General features: G+C 36.4%; 1 protein-coding gene across 1 annotated transcript in view; it reads left to right on the top strand.

Annotated features, from left to right (window-relative positions):
* Positions 1-387: 387 nt before the first annotated feature.
* The window catches only part of SLC5A7 (solute carrier family 5 member 7), a 45,795-nt gene continuing 32,174 nt past the window's right edge, over positions 388-14,008 (top strand). Inside the window, exons 1-4 of the mRNA XM_020979510.2 lie at positions 388-986; positions 2,408-2,638; positions 9,001-9,114; positions 11,151-11,306. Of these exons, the coding sequence (XP_020835169.1) occupies positions 2,461-2,638; positions 9,001-9,114; positions 11,151-11,306 (448 nt within the window). The 5' untranslated portion in view covers positions 388-986; positions 2,408-2,460. The remainder of the gene's footprint in view (positions 987-2,407; positions 2,639-9,000; positions 9,115-11,150; positions 11,307-14,008) is intronic.

Below are 14,008 nucleotides of genomic sequence, written 5' to 3'. Positions count from 1 at the left end.
GTAAGCTTCTGGGTGAGTGCAACATAAAACAGAGAATCAATCTTGATGCCTTTCCTGGATCAGACAGAGGTATTTAGGGGAATTTTTAAATGAAGAAATGTCACCCCATTTCCAGACTCAATATATCTGAAGTTGTCCTCCTCATCTGCTGCCTCCTCTCCACTCAAGCATGGGAAAACACTGTATTGGATGTTAGAGGTCTTAAGAGGCTGCACCTATTCACTTGTTGCTCTTCTTGAAATCAGATATTGCTCTGAACAGTCACTTTCCCCCTGGGGGGAGGGAAACTTGCCCATCTCTCCATACACCCTCTGTTTCCTTTTCCTCATCTCCCATTTCTCTCGTCACGGTCCCCCTCCTCTTTCACCACCAGTGGTTTTACTACCTCCATCATCCAAGGACTCCTCCTCCTCCTTCTCCTCTCCCTCCCCTGGCACACCGCCCTTTTTCACTCCTTCCCTCATCTCTCCTTTGCTTTCAACCTTTCGTCCACCTCGAGACGCCCAGACGGGCGCTGTCCCCAAGTACTCTCTTATTCACTTTTCTCTGACGTCCAGCTTTCGAGCTCTGACGAATACCCCTACTTCTCCTCCCCTTATAAAGAAAGGGTGTTTTCTTTAGCCTGACAATCACGTCTAACACCCACGGAATCCCCCAGCCTAGCTCCGCTCCTAAGCCCAGCTGTACCCCGGCCCTCCGAATCTCGTCTTCCCTACGAATATTCCATAATCCTGTGCCCCACCCACAAACTAGACTGAAACTCGGGGTGCTGAGATACTTGTAGACTAGAGGGAGGCTTCTACAAGAAACCTGCTGCTGTTCCTGCTGCCTCCAGGGCCGTTACCAATCTCATCCTCCGTCTCCCCAGAAGCCCACGGGGGGCCGCACGCATCTTTCCTGCTGGAGGAGCCAGCGAGGGTGTCCCCGGAGGAGGGCTGAGTCCCGAGAATCTCCTGCGGAAGGCTCACAAGGGAGGGAAAAGCAAGGTAGGATCAAGGTAGGACGTTCCCGCGTCCAGACTGGACTTAGGTACATTTTTTGGAGTTTGTGCCAGAGAGGAGGTACGCTCGCGATTCCCACTGAGGCGGGGCTGGAACATCTTTAACAGGTTTAACCTGAGTCCTTGAAAGGGTCTCTGGAGGGGATCATATCAAACTCTCCGTCCTCCTCCGCCCCGATAGATCGATCTAAATTACAGCGGAGATCTAGCAGGTTGGTGCCGGCTCAGGGAGGCGTGGAGACAAAGAAACTGAAAAGGAAGGGGTAAAGGGAAAAAGGCAAAGAGTGCAGTAGGTGATGGGATCAAAGTATTCCACTGGAAGGGGACAAGAGCTATGTGCACCTGGATGTCGGGGTGAGGACTGGCTGGGAGAGGAAGATATGGTAGAAATGTAGGAATGAGCATCTAAGGAAACTACTTTTGCTGACTAATTTCCAGAGATAGGCTTAGCCCTGCCATTCTCTTGGTCTACTTTTTCCTAGATAAGGAAAGTCCTTTCGTGCCCACCTACATGGGTGTATTCTCAGTAACCTGCTTGGTTAACCTGATAACAGTGGACAGGTGTGGCATCTAAAAGAAAAAAACAATCTGAGGGGAACAGTTAGAACCGGTCCCCTTAACTCAATATTCGACACTTTTGGTGATTTTAGGGATTTATTATATTTTTCGGCGTCTTGAAACTTAAAAGACAAATCCATTTTTTGTTCATGGAGAGATTGTCTGATTACATTCCATTTTAAAGACTGTGTGGGGGAAGGAGGGAGGAGTTGTTTTTTTTTTTCAGGGATGGGGGTGGGGAGATTCTACACCACTAGGTAGTGAGCAGCTATGGAAATGACTTAGTAAGGTGTATTTGATATTGACTTTCCTAAAAGGGTTTAGTTTATATTTATCAAATTGTTTTTAAAGCCATATATGTTTGTTTGATATTGCACATAAAGTTCTGATAAATTCACTAATTAAACAGACTAGTGAAGTTCTGATTCACTTAAGACATCAGAATACTCAGGTAAAAAAGTATTGAAAATTACTTATAAAATTATATAGAGCCATATTCTTAGCAAGTGTTCTCATAAACTTGGTGAGTTGATGTAAGATTCTTTGTTTCTTTCTCTTTGAAAGACCACTAAACACCAGCGATCAAAGCTATTTATAAGAAGTATGTCCAACTTAATTTTCTATGTAAAAATTCTTACTTGATTAAAAAAAACCCTAGCTTATAATTATATTCAATAATATTTAGTAATGGTTTTAGGTTGTTCTCGATATAATGCTTTTTTAAGCCATGCAGACTATCAAATTCATCACCTGGAGTGCACATAGCTTCTCCTCAGTTAATAGTGTATTACAGTTATTATTAGAACAATTATATTAATGAATTACAAGTCTTATTGTATTTTTCCTTAGAATCCTTAATGAAATAGCCAACCTGGGAGACAAATCAAGATCTCTAGCTGAAGATGGCTTTCCATGTGGAAGGACTGATAGCCATCATTGTGTTCTATCTTCTGATATTGATGGTGGGAATATGGGCTGCTTGGAAAACCAAGAACAGTGGAAGTTCAGAAGAACGCAGTGAAGCCATTATAGTTGGTGGCAGAGATATAGGTTTGCTAGTTGGTGGATTTACCATGACTGGTAGGTGCCAAGATTTTACCTTTCATCTTATAGGCTTCCTTTGAAGAAAAGCTGTGTTGATGCTTTGTGACTTATATAGTGATAAAGGCAAAGAGCTTGATCTTCAACTCCATGTACTCACTGATTTGAAGAAGCCCTCTCTGTTGCTAAACTAGTAAAGTTCTAATAGTCTAGATAACTATATAAAAGTTTTTCAAAATCAAAATGTTTTAAAGCCTAAGAGCCATAAAATTTTATAGCAAAATTGACTTTATAGTAAATTTCTTAGTAGAATATCAATGAATAAACACATAGACTGAAATGTTTCTCAATCAGGGTTGATTTTGGTTGATGGAATGGAAACAATGTGAAAGCAAAGAGACCGATGAAAAGCCTAAATCGGTCCTGGCTGTCAAAATTAAGATGAGTAGAGCATATAATCTCCAGTAATAAAGAGGAAACTAATCAGGGCCTTGTCATACTAGTAGATACCAGGGTAATATTGTTTCTAGTAAAATCTTAAATGACAAAAGGCAAGGAATATTACTTATTGGTTTGTCATTTAAAAAAAATCTAAGCAGATAAAATCAAGAGTAAAAATTTCCACTGGATTGAAATCTTAATTTATAACCAATATTCTTGTACTAAAAATTTATTTACTGAAAAAATGAAAATTGAATGTGAGCAATATAATGCTCTAATGCAAGATCATTGAAGACATATATTGCTAATAAAAATAGAGGAGAAGAAACAGTAGGGAGTGCCCTAGGAAAAAATTCACTCTCATCATTCTCTCTTCTCCATCAATTCATTGTGTTCTGCAGTATTGTCCAGCTTTTCATCCTTTTCACCAGAATGTCACTTCAGGAGATAAATGAAAATTAGTGGAAAAAGCATGTGCATATGTCTGTATTTGATACACAAATGTTCACTAATTACTAATGACTAAAAGAATTATGTTTTCAGCATCTCAAAGTCTATAGTGTATTAATGTCATTTTAAATTATTATAATACCCCTTGCATTGACAGTCTTTTCTTCTTTCTCCCAGTGCCAACTGAAAAATAGCAGCTCTGAAATTCTGATAGTCGAGCCCTGAAATTCCATTAACAATATGTGTTTCTACATAGCATAGTTATGTTGCCAGGACTGAGTTGGTGAAAAATATTTCTGTGTCTTGAATGTATGACTTTGCCTAGCTTAAGCATAAAATATTCTGGAATGATTTATTGGATACAATAATTCATATTTCAGAAATTTATATAGCCAGTGTACTACAAGTATCTGAGATAGGATTAAAGCACTAGGACAACTCCCTTCATAGATCTATAAACATTACTGGGGATAAAAAGGGTTGGGTGTGGATTAAGCACCTGCTGATCTGCTATGTCCATCACAGAATGGCTCTCAATTTGTTCTTGTTCAATTTTTTCCCAAGGTATGTGCCAAGTTATGAAAATATATTGGAAATATTTAGTTTCTAATCATTTTATTAAAAGAATCAAGATCTCTTTCAGGAGCCCTGTTTTTCTCATAACATAAATAGTCCACGATTTAATTTTATCTTGATTTTGTACATTAAATTTGTTAAATAATTATACAACCGTTTGACCATCCTGCATCTATTCTACAGGGAAGATAACTATCCTTTTAAAAAATAAAAGGTAAAAAACAATTCCTTGTCCCCCCCAACCTTTTGCACTCATTGCTTATAGTCACATAAGGAACGTTTTATCTTTTTTTGTTTGTTTTTGTTTTTCTTTAACAATGTAATTCATTATTTATTTATTTATTTTGACATTCTTTTCTTTTTAAATATTGAATTCCAAATTCTCTTTCTCCCCCACTCACTGAAAAGGCAAGCAATGTAACATCAATTATACACGTGAAATCATGCAAAATGTATTTCTACGTTAGTTGTATTTTTTTTGAAAAAAGCAAAAAAAAAAAAATAAAGTGAAAATTACACTTCATTTTGCACTTAGTTCATCAGTTCTCTCTCTGGAAGTGATAGCATTTTTTCATCATGATTATAAGGAACTTTCAATAGAAAAATATTTTTATTGCTTGATCAAAGGGTCTAAAATGAAGATTTTGTATAATCAAATATTAACTAAATTAAAATTATACAATTATAAGTTATAGTCAGTCTCACAGTAATTTTCCTTTTAGCCTAAAGGACAAAAGACCACCATGATGAAAAATTGTGTTTGTGCGACCAAATATTGCTGGTACAGGTGTCAGTCTCAATTGTTAACAACCTTTCCAGGAAGAAATAGCTACAGGTTTCGTAACTGTAAAAACACACTATTCCGTGATTAAACCCCTAGAAGGCTGTTTAATGAAAGCCTCTCTAAACTGTTTAATACTTAAATGTATAACTTGAAACTGTAACAGGGTTAGAAGTGAAGAAGAAGAATATTACTTATTATTTATTAGTTAATAATCCAGAAAAAAAGGCTTAGGGTCAAGGTAGAATATGGGGAGGATGGGTGATATATTACTCTATATCAACTAACTCATTTCAAATGTTCTCATTTTATACAAAGAATCTTTGGTATTTAATACCACTTGGTAATATATTTTGCTATTGTTTTTACCTTTTTAAAATAAAACAAACTAGAGACATTTCATCTCATTAAATTTTGTTTCGAGTTTCTCTAATAACAGCTTGGATCATAATAATAATATTAATTACAACTAATATAGATATGTGTGTATACATACAAAGCAAATTTTGTAAGCCTTACAACACTGATACAAATACACATGTGTATATCATATATGTGTACATATGTGATTTATGTATATATTGTGTGTATATGCACATACATATATGTATATACATATGTAGTATATACATATATATGTGTATATACATATATGGTATCTCATGTTGCTTATTATTTAGCAGGCTGGTATAGGTGACAGTAAAAGTTGCTAGATGGTACAGGGTACTCTATGGCACTGGATCTGGAGTCAGGAAGACCTGAGTTCAAATTTGGCCTTAGACACTTACCAGCTATATGAGTCTAGGTAAGTTACAACCATGTTTGCCTCAGTTTCTTCATCTGTAAAAATGAGCTGGAGAAAGAAATGGCAAACCACTCCACTATCTTTACCAAGAAAACCCTAAATGGGGTCACAAAGAGGGGAAAACAAATGACTGAACAATTAACAACATAGATGACAGTAGCAACTAAGGCTAATTGGTCTGTGCTGAAAAAAAAGGAGATAGTGTAGCCATGTCTTTTCTTTAAAAGAAACATTCATTGCAATCAAATTCTAAACTCAACCTGTTCATACCAAATGAAAATTAGCCTGATAGATGTGTGTAGACTGTTTTGAGGAAATATCATGAGCTTTAGAGATTTCAAGACAGCAGAAAATTGAAAGAAAAAGTAAAAGGCTCTTCCACTGGTCAGATTTACTGAAAGGCCTGTGACATCTATTTCAATGCATTGTACTCACAATTTTAATGCACTGTAGTCACAAATGAACATGGGAATTAAGAACAAAAACATAAACAAGAATATGGAGAATCAGGAGCAGCTAGGTGGTACAGTGGATAGAGCACTGTCCCTAGAGTCAGAAGGACCTGAGTTTAAATCAGGCCTCAGATACTAGCTGTGTGACACTGGGAAAGTCACTTAACCCCATTGCCTAGGCAAAAAAAAAAAAAAGATTATGGAGAATCTCATGGTAAGAGGTAATGTACATAAAGGAAACTCTGCAAATTTTAAAGCACTGTATAAATATATCTACATATGTGTGTACATATATATGTATACATATATATATACATGTACATATATGTGTGTGTGTATATATATATATGTATACATATTAGATATATGTCACTTGTAATTATTACCATTATTACCACTGTGACCCAATATGCTGTTTATTCTGGGACTTCATATTGGATCTGTTACCAGGCAATAGTACTACTTGAACTCGGAGGTCCTTCCCATGGCTCGCTGGACCCACCACAATCCTAATGTCTGATTTTCATTGTTGTCCATATATGTCCAACTCTTTGTGACTTCATTTGGGGTTTTCTTGGCAAAAATATTAGAGTAGTTTTCCATTTCCTTCTCCAGCTCATTTTACAGATGAGGAACTGAGGCAAACAGGGTTAAGTGACTTGGCCACATAAGTGTCTGAGGCCCAATTTGAACTTAGGTGGATGAGTCTTCCTGACTCATCTGGCCTGACACTCTATCCACTGTGCCATCTAGCTGCATAATAGGTAATAGGTGTTTAATAAATGTCTATGGACTGACTGGTTTTAATAGTGATGCTTCAGTCCCCCTCATTTACATTCCTTTTCTTATCATCCTCCTCTCTACTGATGGAGTTGAATTTTACTTTATCTTTAACTCCTATAGCTTAGCACAGTGCCTGGCACATAGTGGATACTTAATAAAAGTTAACTGAGTGAATGCATATTTACTCATATATGCAACCCATTTTTATGTTGTTTGATGTTAATCTAATTTGTTGTTTCATTCTAATGGTGTAATTTAATTGAGTCTTTTCTGAAATAACTGTTTCATCTCAAGATCTTTCCTGGCATCAGATATGCTTCAGGTGGCCCCATCATGCCTTTGCCAGCAAACTAATTCAGTGCTATTACACTACAAAAACATTTGATTTAAGAAGAGGCACAATCATTGTCTAGGGAAAGGGAATATTTCTCACTTCTTGTTGCTCATGGAAAACTAGTCTAAAAGCAAACAAAATCTTTAGTTTAGAAGTTTTAATTGTCATATAGTGATGATGATGATGATGATATTTGCAAAGCACCTACTATGTGTCAGATACTGTGCTAAGCACATTTTACAAATATTATCTCATTTGATTCTCACTACAACCCTGTGAGGTGGGTACTATTATCAATGCCATTTTAGTTAAGAAACTGAAACAAGCAGAGGTTAAGTGACTTGCCCAAGGCCACACACCTAGAAAACGTCTAGGACTAGATTTGATCTTGGTCTTTCTGATTCCAGCTCTCTATCCACTATATCACCTAGATTTGTAATTCGTATTTCACCACATGAGTACTATACTGAGCATAGTTCATTCATTTGCTCATCAAGTATTTATTGAACTATCAAGTGTAACATGCTATTTTTGGAGGTAAAGAGATAAAATCATAAATAACATAAGGACTTTGCCCTCAAGGAGCTTACAATCGAGTAGAAGAAGATAAGACACATACCCAGATAAATAGGATGCAAATTAAAATATAAATATAAAATGTAATGGGATCAGATTAGGAGAGGTTAGTATGAAAGAAAGAGTCCTACTTGGATTTGGAGTCAGGTGGTTTAGGTTCATATAATGATTTTGGTATTTACTATCTCAGGGACTTGAACTATCTTTGGAATTTCTCTGCCTCAGTCTGTATAAGATGAGGGAGTTGACCTAAGGTAGTTAGAAGTCTAGTTTTTTTCCAGCTCTAATTCTATGATCCTCTGAGGTAAAACTGTTTCATAGTTAGAGGTGGGAGGGGCTCAGGGGTAGCATAATAAGGGAGGTGGGACTGATTAATTGTTAGGTTGCCAATAGGCAGAGACTGGGAAGGAGGGCATTATAGGCATAGGATACTGCTTGAGTAAAGTTTGGAACAAGAGTCAATTCAATTCAGTTAACAGACATTAAATGCCTACTAGGTACTAGAGCTACAAAGGCAAAAGCCAAGAAGTCCTTGTCCTCAGGGAGCTTATATTTTATTCTTTCCTGGCATAATGGCAACTGTTCTACTGAAAAAATTTTAAGGATTATCATCAATAAATATCCCATGCATAATTGTATCCTGTACACAAAAAGTATAGAAGTTTGCATTTAAAATAGACAACATTGGCATCATAAGCACCCGGAGAGGAGGGTTGCTTCCATTTTTACAATTTGTATACCCAATACTTAGCAAAGCACATAGTAGGTGCTTAATACACATTTGTAGATATGTTGCTTGACTGGCACAGTCCTGTGGATTCAACATACAAACAGCTGTACTGCAACCATCCCCACTTCAGAATAATCATGATTAGCAAGGAGAGAGCAAACATGTAAACTGGAGGAGATTATAGGGAAATGGAATCATAACACCACAGATTTAGAGCTAGAGGAAACTTTAGAAGTCAACTAATTCAATTTCCTCCTTTTACAAATGACAAAACCAACATTGAGATGAATATAGCCAGAATTCCACCTTTGTAAGGAAAATTTTTAAAAGATATGGGGAAGATTGCTTATTGTATTGTAGATAATAGTTTTTTCCTGCATCATATAATGAATAAAAATAATGATGGCCACTTAAAAGACTAAGTGATTGTGTAGAAATATAACTTGATTTCCTATTGTTTCATTCTTTTTCAGCCACCTGGGTTGGAGGAGGTTACATAAATGGGACAGCTGAGGCAGTTTATGTACCAGGTTATGGTTTGGCTTGGGCACAAGCACCAATTGGATACTCACTTAGCCTGGTTTTAGGTAAGAAAAAAGTTGGAACACAGTGACTAAGTAGACACAGATGGATCAATGATCTTAGCGTGGGCAAGCTCTCCACTGATAAAGTTTGAAATTCTGCTGTATTTCATTGTACATAATTCTCATACATATCTTTCCATACATCCTCCATAAGAAACACTAGATGAGCTAGACTCCTTCCTCTGGCTTTTAGAATTTTAAAAGTCACAACCTAGCATCTCAACTCTCCCTCTGTAGTCTACCTCACATTTTGGATGATGTCTTCCATACTTTTTCTGACACAAGCAATCGTTGGTGGCATGTGTCAGCCTTCTTATTGCCTCCATGAGTCTTTCCATTAGCTTTTAAGTTAATAACCAGTAATTTTACATCTTGATTCACCAGCATGTAGTGATGTACAAAACTATTGCTATGGAAGAGTGGGTTTTCTGGCACTTCTGCAATTGCTGCATCATTTCCCACAATGTACCCAAAGTTAAATCTCCCACTCCTCTTAAATTGGGGGCCCAAATCATTATTTTGCTATTGTACCTATTAAACATTTTATATTATCTCTATGCATACACACACACACACACACACATACATAGAGAGAAAAAGAGGAAGGAAGATGAAATTGGAGGTAGAGAGGTAAAGGTAGAGGAGAGGAGGAGAAAGAAGAGGGAGAGACAGACAGAAACAGAGAGATAGAGACACAGAGAGACAGAAATTAAGTCACTCAATATTCTGTCCATTAAGTTACATGCCATAATCTGGAAAAAACATATTTTTGATGCATTTTGTTTCGTCAGAATAGATGTATAAGAAAATGTCTTTTAATTGTTCTGTATTTCACTGTGGAAGTATTATAATAATAATCATTGCAGAAATCTATGTCTTTTTCTTTCTCTGTATGCATTGGGGATTTTTGTGTGATTACATTGGTAAAGGGAACTCTTAGTGATAAAACTCTCTCTACCAATGCATATCTGTAATTATTCTGAACTGATAGTTCAAGAGAATTGTCTGGGGTGTGGAGACATTGAATAACTTAGCCATACTCATAGTATTTGGTAAAGGTACAATTTGTATTCAGATCCTCTAGATTCCAAGGCTGACTCTCTAAGCACTACCTTATATTTATATAGGGAATATAATAGACACTATAGAAATATTTAACTGAAGTATTTATGAAAAAAATTTACACAGATGTACAAGCAGCAGAGTATTAAGGCATGGACAATTTGATCATTTGATAGAATGTCTCAAAGAGTTTCTTTTAAGATAATGACAGAATGCTAAGGATTCAATAAGTTTTATCTCTTATTTTACTTCTTTCGATGATAGTTTACCTATAGATCATTAGTATTTTTACTATTAGAATTATCAAATCATCTTCAAATGTGCGTGAATTTTGCATACCATTGGCATTGAATCTGAAGAAGAGACCACATAAATCAAAAACAAGAATGAAAGAAGATAATAGCAAGAGATAAAATAACTGTAACTATTCTGAATGTGTAGTCTCAGAGATTTGCCTAGGGCCCTGAGCTGACCATATTAGTCATAGCCTGGGTGAGATCTGCATTCAGATCCTTCTGAAGACTTGCATTGACTCAGACTAGAGCTTTGCACTCATACCAAATTCCTAAATAATATCTTGAAAATGCAAATACTATATGTTGAGTTTTGTAAGACTTAAGATAATGCCACAGGGGGGGACCTCTGTGTTATTTTAGTGTGAAGAATTTTTATAGTTTTCATTTTTCCATTGCTAAATTCTTCAGCTTCAACTTCAAGCAGAAACTATTTTAGACTTTGATTTCTCCTCTACCATCTTTCTGTGCTTTTAGATTTCACTGGGAGGTGAGAAACATTCCTTTTTTTCCTGATTTTTCCTCTATCCCCCAATTTTATGGCTTTCCCAAAAAACATTGAAGTCCCTTAGGAAATTATTACACTTTGCATAGATGTAAAAAAAAATTATAACATACATTATGGAAGATAATAATTGTATAATAAATTTTTAAAATTTTATGTTTCTTCTGTTTTGGTTTTAGGTGGTCTGTTTTTTGCAAAACCCATGCGTTCCAAAGGGTATGTGACAATGTTAGATCCATTTCAGCAACTCTATGGGAAGCGCATGGGTGGACTCATCTTTATTCCTGCCCTAATGGGGGAAATGTTCTGGGCTGCAGCTATTTTCTCTGCCTTGGGTAAGGAACCTAAAGAATAATTTCTACTATTTACTATATTGGTGACTTTGGACATAGATCATTTAACCTTCTTAAGCCTTGTTTTTTTTTTATCTTTTGTATGATATAGCTATTTCTTTTCCCATCTTTCCCCCAAAAGCTATTGCAAAAATAAGTGTGATCATTTTATGCAGTATCTGAGGTCCTCAACCGGAGGTACAACCAGAAGCATAGTTGGGGCAGGGCAATGACGTTGAGCCCTTGCACTTATTCATTATCATGGAAACAATCTTGCTTAACATCTAATTAACAAGAAAAATTAATTAAAATAGGAAGCCACAAACAGCTTGCTCCATCTATCTGCCTCACTCATTGATCATTTCAATATTCCCACTATACCCTTTTTGTGTTCTGTCTCCCTCACTGCTCGCTCCGCCATGCTCCAAAATGAATTTGTTTAATAAGTTGACTTGACAGAGTTTCTAATTGCCTGCCCTAGGCAAAAAAAAAAAAATTATAGATATAGCACTGGACAATAAACAGAATAAAAGATATTATCATTTCTGGAGCTTTTAACTTTTAAATTCCATTTCCTCTCATTCAAAAGACAAGCCTTGCTACTGTAAATTCCAATAGAAGATAAGCTAGGAATGATTTATAGTTTTTGTCTTTCTTTTCCAAGCACTGAATAATACTTTGCATATAATAAATGCTTAATGAAAGTTTGTTGAATTGAATCAGATTGAATTGAAAATGTTGACAGTACTTTGAAGGAAAATTCAGTACAAAAACAGCAACCACAATGAAAAACCAACCAATCCAGGAAGTCAATCAAGGAATTGAAGGATTTCAATACCAATCTAGTGAATTCTAAGGAGAAACTATTTTTAAAATGGATTATAGTATAGACATGCCACCAATTCATGTCAATAATTGTTACACACACACACACACACACACACACACACACACACACACGCACACAAAAGAACCAGCATTAGAGGAAATGATATTATAATAGTCATTGTGAAATAATATCAGTCATGGAAACGTTATATAGGAATGTCTTTAAGTTGTTCAGAATGAGCTCTCCTAGCTTCTCTAGAATATTAACTGGTTTGTGGGATCCTATTGGCAGGTTTCTTGGTCCTTGGGGAATTATCTGTCCATAAGAAACTCTGTAGCTGTGGCTTGCTGGCTCTCAATTACCTCTTTACTTTCTTTGATATCTAAATTGCTGCCAGCAAATTACTAAGATTCTCAGGAGAATATGTTTTACTGGTCCAATAGTTCTTGTGCCATGTTTATGAATCATCGTACTATATAGATAGGACCTTGAGATACCATCTGGTCTTTTAGGCAAAAGAAAGACTGGTTTTTTTCTCTCTCTCTCTCTGTATCCTAGACCCCTTTGGTTTGTGTTGTTGTTGTTCAGTCATTTCAGTTGTATTCAATTCTTTATGACCCCATTTGGGTTTGCTTGGCAAAGACATTGGAAGGGATTGCCGTTTCCTTCTCCACCTCATTTTACAGATGAAGAACTAAGGTAAATAGGGTTAAGTGACTCACTCAAGGTCACACAGCCATTAAGTGTCTGAGGCCAGATCTGAACTTCGGATGATTAGCCTTCCTAACTTCAGACCCAGCACTCTATCCACTGCATCACTAGCTGCTCAAACCCTTTGGCAGTGTGGTGAAATCTATGGACTCTTTCTCTGAATAATGTTTAAAGGCATAAAATGAGATATATAGGTATAAAAAGTAAACCAACTATATTTAAAATAATTATAAAAATTGTTATAAGTTAACAGAATTCAGATTAAGAAGTCTTGGGTCTAAAATATACAATCAGACAATTCTGTATATCAATTTAAGATTTTCAAAACACTTTTCCCACAACAATTCTGTGAAGTAAGTAGTTTGAGTGCTGTATTTATATTCCTACATTATAGCTGAGGACACTGAGGCTTAGAAAGGTTAAATGACTTCATCATAGTTTCACAATTAGCAAATATCAGTCAAGACATGAACCCAGATTTTCTTGCTACTGACCAGATGCTCTTAAACTCTCCACAGCTGCTGATTGCCTGTTTTTCTTGAATGTCTAGGATCGTAGATCTAGAGATAGAAGGTATGTAGAGGCCACCTGGACCACTACCCTCATTTCATAGTTGAGAAATGAGACACAGTAATATTAAATGATTTGATTAAAGTCTCCTTTGTCTGAGACATATGAATTGTCAATTAATTTATAAATTATTGATTTATTGTGACCCACATAAAAGGAAAAAAAATCTCCTGGGGAACTCATGGTTCAGCTACTTACCCTTGCTTTCTGCCCATGAATTCATTGCACCCAGCTTATTCAAGGGTAGGAGTTACTATGAATAGCATAAGCCTCAGTCTTTGTGCTCACTGTTTATGACTAAAGGAACAGGACCTCTAAGTGATCCTTTGGGTCAGAAAGGGGCAGGCACACTTGAGTTTTTGGATACTCCCAGGGAGAGACCAAGATAGCAGCAAGCAGTGAGGAATTCTTCAATCATACTTTAATAAGGCACAGAGAATACAGAGAGATGGGATGGTGGAAGAACATAGGCAGCATGGGGAAAAGAATGAAGAAGGGGAGGGACATAGAGAGTATTTACATAACCACAGATTGGAATTGGGAGGACTCAAACAGCATAGACCCATAACTGAGTGAGGTGTCCCAGGTCAGAGAG

The sequence above is a fragment of the Phascolarctos cinereus genome, unplaced genomic scaffold (genome assembly GCF_003287225.1).
Source record: "Phascolarctos cinereus isolate Bilbo 61053 unplaced genomic scaffold, phaCin_HiC Scaffold_7;HRSCAF=346, whole genome shotgun sequence".
Lineage (NCBI taxonomy): Eukaryota > Metazoa > Chordata > Mammalia > Diprotodontia > Phascolarctidae > Phascolarctos > Phascolarctos cinereus.
Note: the sequence above shows the minus strand (reverse complement) of the source record. Positions and strands in the feature narration are given on the sequence as shown.